We start from the raw sequence: 20,411 nt of genomic DNA, 5'->3' as shown, positions 1-20,411 counted from the left end.
TACACGTTTCTCACGACAGCAAAATGGAAATGATGGCACATGGGGAAGCAGGATGGTAGGACATTGTACCAGAGCACCCATACAGGTGCATTCCCCAGAGAGGGACATCCTGTTAGTCCAGTTCCAGAATTAATCACAGCTCCTCTGAAGCTGAAATTACACTAATGATGCACATGGAAACTAGGCCTAAATGCTTTAAGAGATGTCTTCTTTTCACCAAGACAGCAGCAGAGCACCAAGTTGTAGATAAGTCTGCCCAGCAGCTGCAAAATGCATGTGAAGGGAGCAGGTTTTCTCTAGGTGTGGAAAGCACTCTGTGGAGCACATAGCTTTGACACCAGTCTCACAAAGCATCTCCTTCCCCCAGCACTTATTGCACTTGCTTCATCAGGTACTGATCTCCAGTGAGACTAATGACACTCTTCTTTGCATGTGCTGCTGAGACTTCAGTGTTAGACCACAGTTCCTATATCATGTTCGAGGCAGAACACTGTGGCTCCAGAGGCAGACAGCCTTAGTTATGGAGTGACTGATGTCCCAATTACCCTGACAATTCTGTTCACCCAAACCTCTCCCTAGAGGCATAGTACACTGGGAAAAATGAGCATTAAGGTATGCAAGACCTCCATCATGCCCAAAGTATTAGCAGGTTTCTTTATCCTGCAAATATGGTCACAGAGCAGGAAGGAATCAAAGGACACATTTCTTTAACCAGGTACGTACAGAATTTTCAGTTATGTCTATTGTTTTTTTTACTGCAGAGGCTGGTGCTGCATAAGTTATCTTGACAGATACCATAAAGCTAACTTGGCAGTAATATTGGAGAAGAACTACTTATTCTGGCATGAAGAGACTCGATAAAACTCAGTTTGTTCTGGTAAAAGTAAATATTCTTCTACACTCATGTTCTCCAAATCTCTCGCAGAGTCACTTGACTTCCAGCTGCACAGGCACCTTTCACTTTTGATGGTCCATTACATCCATATGAGCATACAGCTATGGGGACAGAAGGATCAGCTGTAGACACAGATAGACTTACTGATTCACCTTAAGACACAGCAATACATTGCTCGACACTGATACCCTCCCTTCTCCCACCCTCTTATTCCATACCTTGGAACTGTCAAATTCAAACAGATTACAAAGGCAGCTATCTTTATTTTCTGAGACACTTGTGTGCTCACACATAAAATACCCCTAAAACATAAAAGTTTTTAAAAAGTTTAACCTTGACAGTTCCAAAATTAAAGTTCCCAATAAAGAGGACAAAAGAGGGCAAATGGCAAATCACAATAAAGACTGTTCAAATCCCCACTGGAGGCCGACAATACTTTCTTCCCGCCCTGCTTTGGCCTCTAACCTTAAGCTCTCCGTGATAACCATGGTCTCCTGGGCCCCTCTGCATTGCTGCATAGAATCCAACAATCGGACTGATTGTGCAAGCCTGAGGGGAAGCACTGAAAAATGCTCATCGAAACAAGTTGCAGCTAATGTGTATGGGGGTGGCTCGTCAGTCTCATCCAACCCTCAATTATGTGACATTGCACACATATGTGGCTCTCTTCTGTGTCACCCTGCTGGGAGCGAATGGAAACATGGAAATCGGACCCTGCATAACCTCTCTTTGTGGCTGGCAGTTTCATGAGATGAGGTGAGCAGATCTAACAGCCCATTACTGCCCCTTTTCCTTAACATGCTCTACCATTGTTGAATTCATATTGGCTGTGGGCTCAACAGACTGCTCTATAAAATAACTTTAACTTAATAACTCACCTAGCAGCAAAAAGCAGCGGTGGAAGAACCATTTTCTACCACATTTGTGAGTTGCACCAGAAATGGTAAGGAGGCAAAGTTAAGCAACTGGAGGGAGAGCAAGACCTCACTTGAACAGCAGCAAGCCATTAGATCATCTCCATTGCCCATGAAAGCTCAGTTCAGGCTGCAAGTTGCTGAACTTGAGACCCTACTCCCCATACAGAACTTGTGCTTGAAGCTAATGCTTCAAACCTTACAGCACCAGGCTTCACTTACCACAGTGCTACAGGAAACTGATATTTTACTTCTTCCAAGGGACTTTACAGACAGAAAACAGCTCAAAGAGAGCAAGTGTTCCAGCCAGGGGAAGAAATTTAAGGCATCAATATTACATTCATCTCAGCTCTTCATAAACTGCACTGCACACTGGAGAAAAGCATATGCTGGCATGGTATATGCTCAGAGAGAACAAGGAGCAGTACCACACTGCAGTCAAAACCTCTGAAATGAAGCCACAACAAAAAGCACAGCCGAGTAGAAAAAAAGACCATTTTCTCTGCTTCTTTAAGCATTTCCACTGGGCCAAAGACTGTTCTTTGAATGTTAGAACCTCCATACAGTCAGGAGTTCCTGTACATCTCCCTGCCCTGGCTACATTCACAATAAAAACCTTATCAAAAATGCCATAGCACTACAGAACTTGGCCTGACAATAGTCACCAACCTGCAACCCCAAGCAATATGATTCCTCAACTACCCTGGTGTGTTAACATTCTGCTTCTCTAACTACTCTACTTAGTAGCCTCAACAGGAACAGGAGGAAGAGGAAGGTGTGAATTTACTGCAAGATGAAACCATAAAAAGAGGAAACAGAAAAAAAAAGAACCCTGTCATACTGCAATTGTGAACTACAAATGTGAAATGGGTGTGGGGATTACAGCCAAAAGGTTCAAGGGAGTTGTTGCTCTTCCAGTAACCAGCCAAAGGCAAGTTATTGTACTTGCAATTTCACAGGTACCTGAAGTTAAACTAGTTGAAAAAGAAATGGGAGGTTATGTTACAGAAAATAAGTTCTCTTTCCTTTACTAGATAGGCAGAAACCTGAAATGAAAAATCACTGCCAGTCTTTTAAAATAAGACTGTACATAATTTATGTCTTGGAGGTCACCCTAGTAGTGTCCAATAACACCAGCTCTAGGATGGTTCCCTATTAGGGGTCTAAACCAGAATTAGTCAGAAATAAATGGGGGAAATGTCCGACCATTCTCCCACATCCCCATGTTGGAGCTGCCTGCCCCACATGGGGCTGGGGGAGATAACATTCCAGACAGGATTGATGTCCATAACGTTCACATGCTCATCCAAGTGAATCTGGTGAGCGGACGGTTTATGAATTCCCAAGGAGACATTCTCAGTCACTTTCAAACTTTATGGAATTGACTTGGGTGGATATAGTGCCCCCACGGTAGCTGCCCCGTTTTTTCTTTGTCTTCTCATGGCGAAAAGATTTGCCTTTGGTGAATTTCAGGATATTGTTAGCCTTCTCACCCCAGTCACCAGCAGCTCCTTTCTGTGAAGGATGAAGAGGGAGAGGAGAAAAGAGGTTCAGGTCAGCACTCAAGAGAGTAAAGACAATGCTTTGCACTTGACCCTGCTCAGCAAATCCCACAAGAGGAAGGCTGGAGCTTACGGCACTCCATGTCCATGTATCTCCTACCAGTGCTCATGCATCTCCTAACAGCACCTCCTGGTGGAAGAAGTTCCCACCAGTGGACCACCCACCAGCACAACAAGGCCACTCTGATGACCTGTATTTGCAGAGGCCAAGTATGTGTTATTACTCTGGTGCTGCCTAGCCCTACCTTTGCATCAAATGAGTTATCAGCAACACGGGCATCCAGCTCAATCTCTTCTTCTCTTACTCGTCGGAATGGAGAGGCTGGCTATTAAGAGAAAGAAAACTAGATACAGTAAGTGAATACATGTACATGGTCTTCTTTTAGTGACAACCACCTTCTCTCCCAGCCCTGCAAATATGGACCCCTGTGCAGGAAACCTCAATCCTTGATCATTTCCCAGATTCATAACCCTTTCCCTTCTGCACATCAAGCAGTACAGGTATGCTCCTGTGCAAGTATATCCAAATGATCTTTGTTGGAATAACATTACACACATATGGGCATTTTCTAGGGTTCTATGGACAGAGTTCTTCAAGTGGCTGAGGAGGGGGCAAAAATACAAACGATTTCTGCAGGCTCAACCCCAAAGAAAAACAACACAAAGTACTAGTTCAGAAGGCAAAGATGCCCCTCCCACCAGTCAGCATGGTCTATTCTCACTCACCTGTTTCACTTTGGGAAACGTGTGTGGTGTTTTGGCTTTGATCTTTGCCTTTTTACTGTCTGGTGTCTCTGGCTCCTGGACATCTTCCCTCTTCCGTTTCTTCTGGATCATGCCTGTTAGATACACAGCAGTAAAACTTCAATGGGAGTAACTGCCATGTTGGGAAAGGTAATGGCACTGCTGTCCCATTAATGCAAACCCAGTGTTGAAATACAGAAGCGAGAATCAGTTCCTGCATTACCTTACAAAGAAAACAGACTTATTCCACTAACAGCTATCCTGGAGCTGTACTGCACCAGATAGTATAATTTAGTAGCACATACAGATTACACTGAATATCGCTCAAGTGTCCCATCCATGTTTTAGCTCAGTTACACGCTGACAGACCCGCTTCCCAACCTGTAGGTAGTACCTCCATTTGCTTTTCCTGTCTCTTCTTCAGAACTGCTTTCACTGCTGCTACTGCTGCCACCAGCTGGTTTGGACTTCAGATTATTTGCTGCTGATGTGGATGAAGCTTTTGCTTTCTCTGTGGAAGCAGTGGTCTGAGAACTGTTCTGTGCCCCTTTCCCTGCCTTTTTGGGCTTTTCATCTGCTTCACTGGAGCTATCAGATGAGCTGCTACTACTGTTAGCAGCAGCCACCTTCTTCCCCACAGTTGCTTTTGTGGCCCTTGTCGATTTGCTGACAGGTTTCACTGCTGGCTTCTTTTCTTCCTCACTGCTTGAGCTATCGGAGTCTGATGAGCTTGCTTTGGGAGCTGGGGGGCAAGGTTTGGACACTGGCTTACCCATTTTGCCAGTTAATTTAGCTGGAGGGGCTTTCTTCTTCTTCTCATCCTCAGAGCTGCTGGAACTACTATCTGAATCAGAACTACTTTGTGCTTTCTTTGTGGTAGCTTGTGACTTCTTGGTTGCAGGGGGTGCTGCTTTAGCTGCAGGCTTCACAGGGGCCTTATTTTCAGAGCTGTCAGAATCTGGAAGGGAATGGCAAAGCAGAGTCAAGGCTAAGCACAATTCCTTCAACACAAAGCTAACATTCAGATCAGTGTTGACGCACCATTAGCTGCTTGGAACAGCACTGCAACGGTTACACTCTGTTCAACTGCACCCTCAACACCCTGGCTAGAAAAATGCTGGACAAGCACAAGCAGTAATTCTCATTTTCTCCTACACCAATACCTGAGCTGTCCGAGGAGGAGCTGGAGTCTTTCTTTGCTTGTGCAGGCTTGGCAGCTACCTTTGCTGGTTTAGAAGGATTCTTTATCAGAGGTTGTTTAGCAGGGAGCTTACCCCCTACCTTCTTGTCTTCCTCAGAGCTAGAATCTAAGCAAAAGAAGGATGCTCCTTAAGTTAATAAGCTTCTGGTACAAGTTATCAAAGTTATCAAATAACTTTTACTTAAGGCAACACAATCAAGGGAGATAACATAACACGTACAAAACACATGGGAAAAGAAAATCAAAAGGGTTTGGTCAAAATCTGAAACACTAGAGAACTGGCAACAAGAAGGGTTTGATGAACCTCCCTGAATGGTCAGGGGGCAGTATTCATCTTTCCACATTTCATCTTTGATGGGAGAAGAGGAAACAAGCAGGAATAAGTTCTTCATTACTGCATGCACAAAAAAGTGGGCAAATATTTGGAGAATGATAGAAGAGGTAGGAAATAAGGGATTGGAGAAAAAAAAAAGTACAGGTATCAACAACAACAAATTCATGAAAAAAAACAAGAAAAAAATTATGTGATAAAGATCAAGATAAAGAACAGACAAGAAACTAGGGGACAAACCTGATGAAGGGGGGAAAAGCGAGGAGACATCAGGATAGTTTCCCATTTTAGCTTTCTCTTTCTTATGTCAGATACGTTTAGCAGCAGTCTGACGATGGGACTGGAGATTTCTATGTACAAATATGCCCTTTGTATTGCATGTCACAGTAATCTGGAATGCTAAGCCTGATCTATTCCAACATTTCTGAACATCATCTTAAGAAGTGTAATCAAAACTTTGTCTGTTTCTGAGAAACTAGGTAATAAAAACAGAGAACACACAGAACTCCTGCCACTTGTTGAAGGGTCCCACCTTCTAGTGCTAGCTATTTGCAGACAGACAGGCTGCTATCACCCACTGCCCCTGCTGTGGCATCAGAGATATTGAGACGCATAAATCATGAGCCCCTCAAATGTGTGGGGACAGAAATGTAGCATACAGGGAGTTTGTGCATGAAATTCAGGGCTGCAAGAAGCCATAAACCTGGTCAACAGAAGACACAAGGCACACTGTCCCCTATTTCTAGGACCATATTAGAAGAAAGCATCCTTTGAGTCTGTTTGACCTTGGTATGGTGATAGCATTTTTCATTTGGGAAACTTTGCCTGAAGTGCATAACAGGATTAAAGAAACTGAAAAGCTTAGACACAGGTCCTCAAAAAGTGTAACCGCTAACCTTCCTGGAGAAACTTCTTATGCATGATGCCATACCCTTTCCAGCCTGCAACACGCAGACCTTTCTGTGCTTGTCAATGGTCTCATCTGTGTCCCGTGGCCAGGCTCCATTCTGCACAGCAAGCTGCTGTTCTCCTAGTTCAAAATTTGTTTGCTATGGAGACTGAAGCTTTCAAGGTCATACTCTATGGATCTCAGCAAATATGCCACTATAGAGTGACTTGGCCAATAGGAACATTAATAGAAATCAAGTCCGTATTTCTTGAAATACCTGAGTCACTGTCTGAACTGGATTCGGCCTTCTTGGCAGTCACAGCTTTGGTTTTGGCACCAGGAATTGTTTTAGCCACCACTGCTTTGCCTACAAAAGCAAGTCTAAAATTAACAGGCCACATTCATACCAACCCTTTGTCCCAAGGTCCAAATTTTTCCAGACGTGAAAAAGCTCCCTATTCAGTGCACCAGTCATTCAGCCAGCCCATCAGAAGCCAAGCAAGGACCTGGCCAACTGCAGTAACGGGCCTATTTCATCCCTGCTAAAGTAAATCCCAGTGGCTTTTCAAACTAACGTGTGTAAACTTATCCATTCTGCACTGCACACAATTTGGATCCAGAACACAAGTGTTCTGTTTGGGACAGTTTCATATTTCTCAGAAACTTCCAGAGAAGCAAGTATCAACATAGGCCAAAGTCATACTTCTTTTAAAGGAAACCAAGAGATGGCCAAATACTGACTGCACCATGTAGCGCTTCCTTTGTAGCCTCCTCACAACACACCTGCTCCTCCCTTTGTGGGCACCTGCTCTGCCTCATCACTGCTGTCTGAGGAGTCACTGCTCTCAGCCTTTTTTGCAGGAGCCTTGGCAAGGCCCTTCTTTGGCTGTGTAGCTTGAGGAGGTGGTACAGCACTGTATGGACCTATAAAGAGAGAGAGAGAGACAGGCTCAATCATAATACAGCATTCAGATGCCAGCACGGTAACACAAGTAGCACATTTGAGATCTTTGTTTCAACTAGAATAAAGCACTTCTGCTATTTGGTTCAATTTATTCCCCTCTGTAGCTATAAAAACGTTAGCTTATAATTTGAAGGGTTACTTCAGCCCACTCCACTGCTCCCTCCTGTTTCTATCGTGAATTTAACTCCCCTCTTCTGGGCTTAGCTGACCCAACCATCTCTGAGGAAGTTCTCTCAGCACTTTGGAAAATGGGAGCTTGCATTGTCAAACTGTTTCAGAAGAAACAGATATTTCTATTGTTGCTTCTTTTCATGTACTCCTTTCTTGAATCCTCTGTTCCAGAGTTCCAGACTGTTTCAGTGTCCAATTCCCCACTCAGACCAACTCTTTACTGGAATCCTAGAAGTACTGTACTATACTGAACAGAGATCCATCTAGCCCATCAGCTGAACTGAGATTGAGCAGCCCTGGATACTTCAGAGAAAAAGGAAAATGCATAAAGTCATGTAACTACAGAATAATCAAACCAGAGACAAATTACTTTCCAAATCCTGACAAATAGGAAACTGGCAAGAGGAATGTCCTTAAAAGCTCTCTGAATAGAAGACAGGTAGCAAAGCAAGCAGGGTAAGTCAGAACCTCCCTCTCCCCATCCTTTGCCAAGAGGGGCTGAATTTCAAGTTTAGTCCCATCAGTGTACATGGAATTAAGCTGCTATATTTCTACCACATTTGGCATAAGGCACCATTTGGAGCCTTGTGTGAAGCAAGACTTGTCTGCAGCCTGCACACACTTCTCCCAGGATAGCAGGGTTAGCAGAAAGTATCCTCCCACACAGCAACAATGGTATTTAGTACTTGCCAGACTTTGGCTTTTGCTTTGCAGCTGGTTTTTCATCCTCTGAGCTGTCAGAAGAGTCCTCGCTACTGGAACTTTCCTTGGCAGGTTTGGTTTTGCCTGGACATGCTTGAGTGGCTGCAGGTTTGGGTACAGGAGATTTCTTGGGAACAGCCTTATTGCAAGAAGGAAGGAAACGCACATAAAAAAATTAAATTCCATATCCAACTGTCCGCCCAAGATTTGTGTATCCCTTTTTAACTCTGTGCCTACTTGTCAGAGAGCAGATTTTGAAAAAAAAAGAAATAAAGATTACTGAAAATTAGCAAATTCCAGGAAACACACAAGCATCATGATTCTTCTGGCCCTTCTATTATCTTCTGCTTCATGAATCCCTTCTCAGAAGTCCCTCTGACTATGAAAAAATGGCACAGAACACTGACTGATTGAAATGACTGTGAAATGGTTGCAATTGTCACTTGATTAAACATATCTGGGAATTTTCTGTGTTGCAGAAAACATTTTTAATGCTCCATAATGGAAAATCCAAAGCTACAGGTAGTTAAGAGGAGTCGCACAAAAGTGAACCCATAAGGGAGACTACAACATGGTTAAGATAAAGAAGATTTTTGAGGTAGAAGGAGCAGAGGAAGGGGTATATAGGCATTAGGAAAGAAAGCCAGTGCATGGAGAGAAGACACATAAACCCACCATACAAAGCAAAAAGTCAGCAGGAGAGCCATAATGGCTGCACTCAGCTGCCAGGCAGTCTATGCACTGGTCTACACATTTCACAGTCCCTGCAAAGCAGAGATACACCCACTCTGACTAGATTTCTACAGTCCTTGTGAAGTCTTTCTTTGTCTCATGTACCTTCTTTGGGGCGGCCTTTTCCTCATCAGAATCTTCACTACTGCTGCTACTGCCACTGCTGCTTGCTGCTTTTCCATTGACCAGCTTGGTAGTTACCTGGGCAGCTTTACTTCCTTTTAAGACAAGGCAAAAGAGATATCAGAAAATATGCTATGGAAGGTGATGGGTAATTCTATTCAGCATAAAGTATCAGAGAGAGGAAAGAACCATGGGAAGCTAACAGGGGAGATTAAGGCAGTATTGTGAAGCTGTTGTTCTACCCAACTGCAAGTTTAGAGAAGGTTTTCAGAAAATGGTCTATTCCAGCCAATCAGAAGCTCCAGGACCAAAGGCTGTTTTTATCGTTTTTAACTTGCTGCAGCCCAGTGCTGCTCATTGAGCAGAAGACACTGGCAAAAGCACAGCTTCTGCAGTTAGGGTTGCTGAATGCAGCTATTCCTGCAAAAAATGTAGGACTTGGGACCAGATGTTTCACCTGCAATCAGTTCTACACATAATCCATGTCAGGAGCAGGCTGGACTGGAGTATGAATGGTTGTGACAGCAGATTTTCAAACTGCTACACTAATACACATGCCCTGGCACACAGGTACAGCCCCCATCCCTCTTCCCCTGGCTTTTTTATTTATGCACTCTGACTCATGACACACAATAAAGTACCACCTGATTTAGGTGTCACTGGTTTTGGTGGCTGTTTCTTTGGTGCTTCCTCATCTGAGCTGCTCGAGTCAGAGCTGGAGCTCTCTGCTTTCTTCTGAGGCTGGATTTTGGTTCCAGCTGGCTTCACCGCTGTTTTTGTTCCTTTCTAAACAAAAAGAGGGAAAACCGATCAATCCTTGTAGCCAAAACCGGAAAAGAGGCTAATAAGCATGACACACATACAGGGAGTATAAACAGCTATCTTTTACAGATGTTGCTATTTTTACTTGGAAACTTCACTCTGCCTAAAGGTTAAGGCCTGAACATCCCAGAACAATGATTTTGCTCAGGGAAATCTCCCAGAAGGTGGGAGAATGGGGGGGACTTCCCTTGCACTTCAGTCCCCAGTTCTACCTCCTCAAAATGGGGTAGCTCTGAGGCTGGTACTGTGTTCTCTTTTCTCTGGGGACAAAATTAGTTTGAAGGCTCAAAACACTGATTGATCAACTCTGGTTCATCTCAAGTATACTCTCCCATTTCTCAATACTTCTCAAATTTATTTTAGCAATTTTAAATAAATCTCCTTCTCTGCAGTGAAAGGAAGCAATGGCAGTCTTAGGACAAAAGCAAGGAGCTTTTGAATGCGAAACAAAGTGGGTGCTGGACATGACATGAACCTTTCACTGGGACCACTGCAAATGGCAGACTGTGCATTATAGACCTGTCTTATTAGACTGTACCTGCACCAGTCTAGGTATTTCACAGTTCAGGAAAAGTGGGCCCAATTTCAGAGAGAATTCTGCTGGTCAAATCTACTTTTATCCATCACTGTCAAACATGCATTAAAGAGGCCGGAAAGAAAAGCTGACCTTTGCTGGCTTCTTCTCCTCCTCTGAGTCTGAATCATCACTGGAATCCTCACTGCTGCTCTCTGCCTTCTTGGCAGGAGGAGCTGCTTTCACCTTGGGCACAGCTGTTATTTTAGCTGCAAATAAGGGACAGCACACATTGATGATAAATGAATTCACAGCTTTCACATACATATATCCTGGACTCCTGTGTATCAGGGCAAAAAGTTAAATTAAGGTTATTAAATCACAGCTGAAGTTCAAGACACTGGCCTTCAGGTCTTAGTTTCTCAAGCAGAGCATGGTAGAAGACTCCAAAATGAATAAAAAAAAATCCAGCATCATTCAGTCTTGGTCACACACACATTTAATTGCAGACTTTATGGCCAAAACTTTCACCCCAAGTGGAGAGTGTCCCCACAAAGAGAACATTAACTGGGTCTGCACAGTTTTCAGCTTGTGCAGACTTCCAAAGAGAACCAGTGCAGTGCTGTTTTGAGCTTCCAGACTCGTGGCTTAACTTGTTTTAGCCAAGTCTACTCTTTTCTGGTTACTGATTGCTTCTTTTGCTCCACATTATTAATAAACCATTTCACTTCAAAGTATATTTCTGACCTCCCTTATCAAAGCAAAATCAGGTCTAAGTTCAAAAGCAGCCTTAGGTTAGGTTGAATTAAAGACCAGTTTTATTTCTGGGCGTCTCCCTCTTCCTGCCTACTACTCCTTTCCCACAAATCTGCTGCTAGATGCACACGAAGTTGAGTACACAGTGGTTCAGGCAGGGCAAAAGAGCAATTCTAGATAAAAAGGGGAAACAGCTCACCACCTGCCAACATGCAGCAGAGGAACTTATCTCTAGACAGCACTAGGACACAGGCTTGAGAGAAAGGAGGGCAGGAACCTCACACAAGCAGTAGAGTAAGCCTGCAGGTGAATAACAATGCTTGGCACTTCTCTGGAGCCTGAGGATCTCTTGCATGACTGCCCTGCCTCAAACAGGTCACGATGCCCATCAACACACAAAGAACCCTGATAAAGCAAAGCCAAGCATGAGTTCTGTCAAATTATGTGTATTTTAATAAATGTCCAAGCACATAAACCTTGAATATATCCTGAATCAGTTTTCCTACAACAGCAGGACAAGAAACAATTCTTTAAGGATTCCAGTGGAACTGTGAGTCCCAGGAAAATAGCATGAAGAAAAAATCATGGAGTACCTCCTTTTCCAAGTATCAGCCCAATTTATATGCATTCAAACAATTTCATTCAATATTTAAATTGACACAGACTTTGAAAGCACTGAAGTAGGTAAGAGTAGCTCTGCCTAGATACCACAGCAATGAGTGTTTGGACAGCAGAATCTCAGTGTAGATAACGTAATGAATTTCCTACTTCAGTAGCACCTTCAGAACTCATTACAGCCTAATGCCTCCACCAGTCTCAGCCAACAGAGACAAATCAAATCACTAAAGGCTTCTGGCAGATTCAAAACCTGATCTAATCCAGTTATAACTGGATTGAGAAATCACCCACAAGTAGGATGAACACAGGCTACAGACATAGATGGGAATCATGGGTAGAAGATCTACCAGAACCAAGATCGCTTAATATAAACCTAAACCTTGAGAGCGTCTTAAAGACTTCAGATGAGCCGCAGAAACCGAGCTCTATATCCAGGCCACGAACAAGTTTTCAAACATAATGTATGTCTGCCCTAAGAACTTTTACAAACCTTACCTGGTTTCTTGGCTGGGGGTGTCTCATCTTCCTCACTGGAGCTGTCATCGCTGCTTGAGGAAGATTTCCTCTTTGCATGAGGTCCATTGGGAACAATCTTTCTTTTTTTGGCAGCAGGAGACCTACAAAGAGAAAGACTTAGCTTCAAACAAAGTTTCTGCTAACCCTATGTCCTCCCAGCCTTGAGAAAGTAAAATGTTATCCTTGGGAACAATCACTTCCCCAGGATTTTGTCTTATTCTTTGCATTACAGCGCCAAACCTACAGTTAGGGACAAGTCTAAAAGAATAAATCACGGTATCAAAGTTACTATTAAAATATTAAACCCCATACACTAATCTTAGCCAGTATTCTTTGACATTATGACTCCCCTGCACCGTCACCACCATCCAAGCCCTTCTGCCCTACAACTGCATCACTGCATGTCCTTTCACAGAAGCACTTAATTCACAGGCTTCAGAGCTTTTTCCCCAAACAAGCTAGCAGCAGGACTGCAGACCAGCGCTGAAGAAAGCTCAGCTTTGCAAGTGATGTGCCCCCAGAACAGGTAAGCAAAGCACCCTTCAGCAAGTCTTTCAGGAGGCAGCAAACTTACTTCAGCCAGTAACTAAAGACGTCTAAGAGAGAAGCAGCATTGGGATCCTGGTCCTTCTGTAAGAATACAAACAGAAAGTTTGTCAGCTGTTAACACACTTCAGGATGATAGCTGAGAGCAACTCCTGCACTGCTGGCGACCTGCTTGCGAATGAACAGCTGCCTCCTACGGCAAACTCAACCCGGAGACAGCACTGTTCGTAAAACGCGCTCACTAATATCAGAAGCCAAGAAACAAACCGGGGCCCCGCGCCGCTGGACGCCCCCCCCCCCCCCGGGGGGCGAGCGAGTGAGTGGGCGAGCGCCCGCGGCTGAGCACGCGGGCGGCGCGGGGGACCCGGCCCGGCGCCCCGCCCCAACGGCCGCAACGGCCGGCAGCCCGCGCGCCGCGCGCCCCTCACCACTCCCGCCTCCCTGGCGAAGGCGCGCGCCGCCCCCTCGAAGCGGTTCTCGCGCAGGAAGGCGAGCACGAAGGGGAACAGGTCGCTGGGCACCGCGCGCCACCCCGCCATGCTGCACCGCCGCCACGTGCCGCCAGCGCGCACGCGCGTCCGCCCGCGCAGGCGCGCGGCCCGCCTCCCCCTCCGCGGCCGCCCCCGGAAGGGCGGGGACGCTCCGGCGCCATCTTGGCGGGTGGCGGAGGCCGCCCCGCCGCTGAGCCCGCCCGGGGGAGGGCGGCAGGCTGCGAGAGCAGCGGCTGGGACGTAGCTGGGGAGGCGGGCGAGGGAAGGGCAGGCGGCCCTGCGCCCGCGGGCGCGCGGGGATCGGTGCGCGCTGACCAGAGCCCGGAGGAGCGATCTGCTTGCGGGGATGGGCGGGAAGGGCTCGCGGAGGTGCTGCCAGCCATGGCCGTCCCCTGGGCGCGAGGAGCTGCGGGAAGGCCCCGGTCTGGGATGGGGGATCACGCTCAGGCCCGAGCGTGGGTGACAAGCAGGATGCGGGTGCTGTTTGCGGTGCAAAGCCAGGCTTGGGCTGAGGAGCTGGGAAGGCAGAAAGAGCTGGCTTTCTGCTATCAGCTGTTCAGGGTGATGCCCATAAGTAAAGGCAGCAAGACAGGCAATAATTTTTGGCTGGATAGGAGGTGCAAGACAAGCAGGACTTTAGAGATAGTGATTAGTTTGGACCAGTGAGTTAGAGCACTCAGAGATAAGGGTTCACCTTTAGCTAGAACAGTGCCCCTTTTCTCTCATACAGTCTGCAAGGCTGTGAGCCCTTGGAGAGAGAAAAGGGCAGGGAACGACCTGCCAGATGATATCCTAAGGAGGAAGATAGCAGGGAATAGGCCGTGTGCTGGCTGAACTACTCTGGAAGCCAGATCCAATCTGTGGTCCGCAGCAGAGAGGAAGACGACATAGGAACCCAGGACAAGCCTGACAGAAACTTGGGAGTGTGCATACGACACTAGAAGAGGGAATATTTCAATCAACTTAAACCCATTCCCTTCCTTCCCCCTCTCCCACATGTCAGTCTGCTCCTGGTTATAATCCAGTTTAAACATGATCACTTCAAGGTGAATATCACAGAGAAGAAAGAGCAGAGTCACTCCACAAAGGAGGATAAGCCAGGAGCTGAGGGAGACCCCAGCACAGGCAAAACCCTCACCAACAGGGCACAATTCCACAGGATCTGAACACAGCAGGCCAAGCAGGGTGCTGGCAACAGGATCCACCATCAGTCCCAAGCAAGGTGAGCAATGAACCAGGTCCAAGACTTATCCAAGGAGTCCCTTCAGGAGCAAAAGGAGGTGGGACCAGAGGCAGATCTGGAGCAAAAGCTACAATGTGTGTTCAAAGACACCATCCATGAGATGGAGCTAGAGAAATGACTGGGGATAAGGCAGCCTGTGATATAAGTTCAGGGAAAGTCCAGGAAGTAGGGCTGGAGGCAGGACTTGAAACAGACACAGCCACAAAATAGGTCAGGCAAACACAGAAAGCTCAGGCCTGAGCTTAAATGGAACTCCTTGGCCTATGAGCAGGATATGGGTGGAAGTCCCGGGTGAGGTTGGTCAGGGCAATTAAGGCCTATTAGTGCACTCAGGGCCCTGACAAGGAAGAGATTTCATTCAGCTCTTGTATAACGGTGTGGCTTTAAATTAGTCATCTCTCCTTTACTGAAGCTTATTTTCATTGTTGCTAAAGGTATGTGTTAATAACTGTAGTGCTCCATTCTCCTTACCTTTGTAATGGGACTCGGGACTCTTTTCTTTGGGGTGGGGGGGAAATGCTGTCTTTCTTCAGTAGAGCATACCACAAAACCTCCTAAGGACAAAGGAGGATGAGAAAGAGAGCCCTGCCCTGAAAGTCCTGAGTTAGAGCTGCTAGAGTCACAGAAGCAGTAGTAGGTGGGTGCTATTGTGCTCTTGATGTTCCTCTATCCCTTTGCTCTTAGCTGTCTTCAAATACTGCTGTGCCCAGTTACATGTGGTCTTGTGCCTCTTGCATGCAAGTAGCTAGTGCTTGCCGAGCATATGCTTGGGCAGGTAGGGTGCCCAGCAAAATGCATCTGTTGATGGTGCCTGGGGAAAATGCCACTTTTGCAGTGCTGGGAAAATAAGTAGTTCATGCAGTGGAAGACTTTTATGTGAGCTTCTGTCATCCTGTAAAGATGCTGTTACCTGTAGTGTAGAGAAGGAGTGCTCAACTGAGGGCTTGTTGAATATGTGCACTCTCAGATGCCACGGCTCATGTACAATATTTTATTTTATTTTTATTTTTTTGTCAGGGAGAACACTCTTCTCAGACACCCATGTCTGGTCTGTAGTTATCGTGTCTAGAATAGCTCAGGTTTATGTTGCAGAAAGGGAACTGCTCCCAGGAGCCAGTATTTCTGTGAGTTCTTCTAGCTTCCACTTATTTTGAGCGCTAAGAGGTAGACACAAGCTTCATCTGCAAAGCTCAGCAAAAGTTCTGTTCCTTGTTGCCTCAGGCAGAAAGGAAGAGACTCAGCCTTTGCTGCTACAAGAAGTTGGAGAAAAGCATTACTGGTTGTGCCTTGCTTCACAGGCTCACTTTGCTTCTCATCCTTGTGAGTAAACATCTCCCTCTCCTCACAGGCCTTTGCTAGTTACATCTGTTCGCAGATGCTAGATGAGTGCTTCTGTTTAGAGGTGTAACTATCCAGGTGTGTTCCCCTGTGTTGTGCTTGTAAATCTCCAGATGACCTGGCAGAGCAGTACCATGGAAAGAAAGCTCCTATTTTGTTCTGAATTTCCCAGGGTGGAAGTGGGAGACCCTGGGATCCACTACATCAAAGCAAATTTGACTGACTTATGCCACTGCTTGCAAATTCCTTTGCTCCGCTCATCTATTTCTCATTTCTTCTATCTGTTTCTCTGTTTCTACTCCTTTTCATTTCTTCCTCTTGGCTGGCATGTCTCTCGTTAAGACTGCAAGAGGAGCAATCTTTCTCCTTATGAGTGAGCACTCAAATGAGAGATCTTTGCTCTTCCTATATTTTCATGACCAAGAAAAAGTGAGGAGATGGTATGGGTATTCAAACATTTGCTGGATCCTTTCTTTAATCCCTCTCAAAAGTACCTAGCAATGTTGCTGCACTATTTGCCTGGGTTTGCAGAAGCCCTGGAAAGAGTAAGCTGGCCCTTTTCTTTGGACAGGGGTAAGACAGACCCTTGAGAATAACACATTAAATACAACTATGTTCAAAAGCTGCTGCAAACCAAAGGAAGGAAGAATAAGATTTATACAGTCAATTATGGGCAATGGAGCATGAAAGGCTACCTCTCTTTCTTCAGTTTGTTCTTAATTCATTATAAGCTATGTAAATCTTTCACTTAAGCCAGCCTAGTATAGTAGGTTGTGAAGGGGCTTTGGACCCCTATTTGCTAAAGTCTCTGGAATGTCTACTGGTTTGAATTTGGCTTCACAAGAAGCCGTTAGTATAGGAAGTGAGGATGAAAAGCTAAGGGTTTGGACAGTGCTGAAAGATGGGGTGTGACTTCTATAGATCATATTTCTTTTTGTTGCCTTTATAGGATCTCAGCACGTTTAGAAAGGTAGATCAAATCTCAGTGCTCAAGGGAGATAAGAAAAGAGCTTTCCCATTTTACAGACATGTGGCAGTGACAAGTAGGTGTCTTTGCCCTGAGAGTCATCAGCAGAGTGGAGCCAGTCCTATCTCCCTATCCAGCAAACAAGTGAAATTGCCCTTCACATCAGTGCACTGCAATTTTGAGCGATAGCTTCAGCAATTCAAACAGATGTGAGATCTGATCTCAGCATACTGAGTTTTTATGGGGCAGATTTCCAGTTGATTGTGCTGCAGTGACTGAGGACTGCATGTGGCTTGGTGAGAGGGGCTCTCTTTTTGTCTCCAAGACAAGTCTATGTAAAGTTCCTCTTGATGTGAAAGGAGGAGGACTTGCCAGACTGCTTTAAACTTCAACTTATCTCTGCTTGGGACCAACCCAAAGTCCTTGAGGATGGAAGCTGAGTAACAGTGAGAACTTGTGCTTTGCTTTCTGGCTGTTTAGATCCAGCTGGCTAAGTCTGAGCTGAGAAGTGTCTATTCCAAAATTGTGTGTGAGGGTCAAAGCTCTGTGTTAGCACATTCTCGCAGTAAAAACCTCAGGCAGGTTGGGGAGTGTGGCCAGGAGAAAGGATATGAGCAGGAAACAAGCCTTGCTGTGTGACTAATAATGCTGTTTATTTTCTGATGAGTCAATAGCAGTGACCTCGTAACTTTGGTGTCTCCCTGTTAGGAAGGGAGAGTGGCTGAAAGGAGACTCTGGACTCTGGCTCTGAAAGCATAGCTAGCCAGTGTTGCTGACTCAGGGAGGTGACAGGCAGAGAACAGCCTGACTGGAGAGGGGAGCAGGTGAAGGGAAGGGGCTGTGCTTGGCTGGAATCTTGGACAGTGCCCCAGCCCTTTCTCTCCTGCCCCCAAATCCTGGCACCTGACCTGGGTGTCTGACCCCAGCTCCCCCTTCCCACCTGAAGCCAATGGGACTCACCAAGTCCTGTGCGTTAGATCAACACATGGTGCTTGACTGTCTAGTAGAAGCAGGAACAAGACAGAGCACTGACATGTATTTTCCTGTCAAATGTAGCTTGAGTCACTGCAGCAATGGAAATGTGGGGGTAGGAAAGACAGAAATCACAGAAATCCCTTGGAAACACAAGGGTTTTGTTGCCCATGGAGGAGCTACAGGTGATAACGCACATTCTATGGTGGATTATCAGACTTGCTCTTTAAGTCCAGGGCAATATCTTGACCCTTACATTGTAAGGTAGGTGGAGGGGTAGCACTGTTCCAGTGATATCGGAGGTGATAATTCCATAAAGGAGGGTCAAGAGCTGCTGCCTTGAAGCTCACACTCTGTCCCTTGCTGCCCTCCATGGATACCAGCTCTCAACCATCTGTACTGCCCTGGCCATGAGTTCTGTTGTTCTTGCACTGTGCCAAAGAACTGGAACTGGCCTTTTTCCCCAGAAGGAAGGATGGATGATGCAGATCATAGTTTCCTATCCAGGTAGCTCAGCAAGGCTCAGGGGTTCTCTGTAAATTGTTAGATTTTCTTTTGTAAAGAAATTTCATGCAGTAGCATGCATACTGTGTATGCAGTTTAAGTCTGTGCAAGAGAACTGAGACCCAGAGTTGCAGGGAGAGAGATGACTCAGCTCTTCAATAGTAGGGCAATAAGGCATTTCTGTTGCTTTTTCCTAACCCATAAGAAATTCAAATTCCTCTTTCATGCCTTGAAATGAATCCTGCATTTCTTGACACCTAATGTGCAAAGCACCCAATTTGTCATCTGGTTTTCAGATTGCTGTTAAAGTTGTTTGAAATCATGCATTGACAGTTATTTTATTAAGCTCCTTGGGGGAGGCACATTAATTTCTCTTCAGTGGCTTAGGAAGTTTGAACTAAAGATGTTTCCTATGGGCTTTGTATTGATTAAATACATAGCATCCCAAGTGACACTGGTGCATGTGGAGAAGTCACATAGGTTCTCACTGAGCAAGAAACTGACTCCTGCTAGCCTTCTGCATTATACTGCAAGGCTTTAGAGAGATAATTTTTTAAACTCCTTTCCAGGAGTGGAACCTACTTTCAGCAGGTTGAGGTCCTCAGCAAACATCAGAGATATGATTTTGTTTCTAACTTTCTTCTGGAATTTGAAAGATAAAATCAAACAGCTTTACAAGGGAAATAATGTGGAACAATCATAAAATCATAAATGTGGCTATCCATCCACTTCACTTTTATTTGTTTCCCTACATACAAGTATTATTCCATAATACTCTAAGAATTTGGCTAGAGATGTTGCCTGACTGAACTTTTGCCTCATACATAAATCCAAATGAGATTATGTATTTGCACATTTCTCCAGCACCCAGATGTTCTTTATTCTACCACAAAGCTTCAGGAGGATTCATTCTGAGAAAGTCCTAGTTTCTTCTCTGCCTATCTAAAGTTTCTCATAAGGCTATATCACTAGTAGGCAGTATTTTTCCTGTATTTTTTTTTTAAACTGTGGGAGCAAACAGTTTTTGAAAGACAGGTAGTGGCACATAGTTTGTAAATTTGTAGTAGGCTTTGGGTAAAGGAAGACTGGAGACAGCAGGGTTGTTGCTTCATTCTTTATATGAAACAACTTATTTTTCCCCAAGGTAAAAATAAAACTCCTTGATAGTAGGAGACAAATATGAAAACTTAAGAGTGTGCCTGAAGTGGGTTTTCTTTGTTTTATTCTGCAACTGCTGCTGTACTTTCCCTATGTTAGTGTTTCCATTTTACCATAATGTGACATCTCCTCATTCTAGCACCCTTTTCTTGGCCCTCTATAGAATGTGTGATTGGAGCCAATTGGAAAATGGAATTTCCTTTTGGTAGCTTCTATTTTTGTTTTATTTTTTAACTCCCAACTGGAATAAAGCTAAACTTCTACATGGAGGGAAAAATATCCAGGGAAATAATCAATTTGGCCCTTGTGAATTGATTTATTTCAATGGAGGAAATTCTTAAGAAACCAATAAAGCGCTAAGTCTAAGCATTTTATATTGTCTGAATATTTTTGTGTTTTTTTTTTCCCCTGGGCAAAGGTTATTAATTGGTGTGTTCATCACAAACCTGATAGATTTTGACATGAATGGCCTTTTCAACAAAGCTATTTTGTTAGAATTTTTTTGCCCAGTGCTGCTTAAAAACCCTACCATAGGGTTGATGATGTCTGTGAGATTCAGTATATGTACTGATTGAACAGTCTGAATTCCGATATTCCTTTGAGATGAAGTGCTAGGTTGGCTTTTGGTGCACATCTCTTAAAATGACTTGCTAAGCCATTGCTTGGTATGCTTACTGGAGATCAACATCCCCAAACAGAGGAGAACACAGCATAATGGTGCTTTCATCTGAGGTTTGA

The 20,411-nt window shown here is 45.0% G+C and overlaps 2 protein-coding genes across 5 annotated transcripts in view; one reads left to right on the top strand and one right to left on the bottom strand.

Moving 5' to 3' along the window:
* Window positions 1-1,138: 1,138 nt before the first annotated feature.
* On the bottom strand, window positions 1,139-13,555 carry NOLC1 (nucleolar and coiled-body phosphoprotein 1). 3 transcript variants are annotated; one of them, XM_067299965.1, is made up of 14 exons: window positions 13,429-13,555; window positions 13,029-13,084; window positions 12,434-12,555; window positions 10,718-10,833; window positions 9,873-10,014; window positions 9,211-9,323; window positions 8,362-8,512; window positions 7,320-7,460; window positions 6,814-6,903; window positions 5,279-5,422; window positions 4,510-5,073; window positions 4,098-4,210; window positions 3,617-3,697; window positions 1,139-3,324 (listed from the first exon to the last, which is right to left on the bottom strand). In XM_067299965.1, the coding sequence occupies exons 1-14, from the start codon at window positions 13,537-13,539 to the stop codon at window positions 3,166-3,168; spliced, it is 2,103 nt and encodes a 700-aa protein (XP_067156066.1). In that variant the 5' UTR covers window positions 13,540-13,555; the 3' UTR covers window positions 1,139-3,165. The 3 variants fall into 3 exon arrangements, with proteins under 3 accessions (XP_067156066.1, XP_067156069.1, XP_067156067.1); XM_067299968.1 differs by lacking the exon at window positions 5,279-5,422; XM_067299966.1 differs by lacking the exon at window positions 6,814-6,903.
* A 988-nt stretch (window positions 13,556-14,543) lies between these two features.
* Window positions 14,544-20,411, top strand: part of PIK3AP1 (phosphoinositide-3-kinase adaptor protein 1) — a 64,907-nt gene continuing 59,039 nt past the window's right edge. For both annotated transcript variants that reach the window (XM_013960298.2, XM_013960296.2), the window contains exon 1: window positions 14,544-14,713. The gene's annotated coding sequence lies outside the window, so the exon portion shown is untranslated. The remainder of the gene's footprint in view (window positions 14,714-20,411) is intronic.

Source organism: Apteryx mantelli, chromosome 7, assembly GCF_036417845.1.
Source record: "Apteryx mantelli isolate bAptMan1 chromosome 7, bAptMan1.hap1, whole genome shotgun sequence".
Lineage (NCBI taxonomy): Eukaryota > Metazoa > Chordata > Aves > Apterygiformes > Apterygidae > Apteryx > Apteryx mantelli.
Note: the sequence above shows the minus strand (reverse complement) of the source record. Positions and strands in the feature narration are given on the sequence as shown.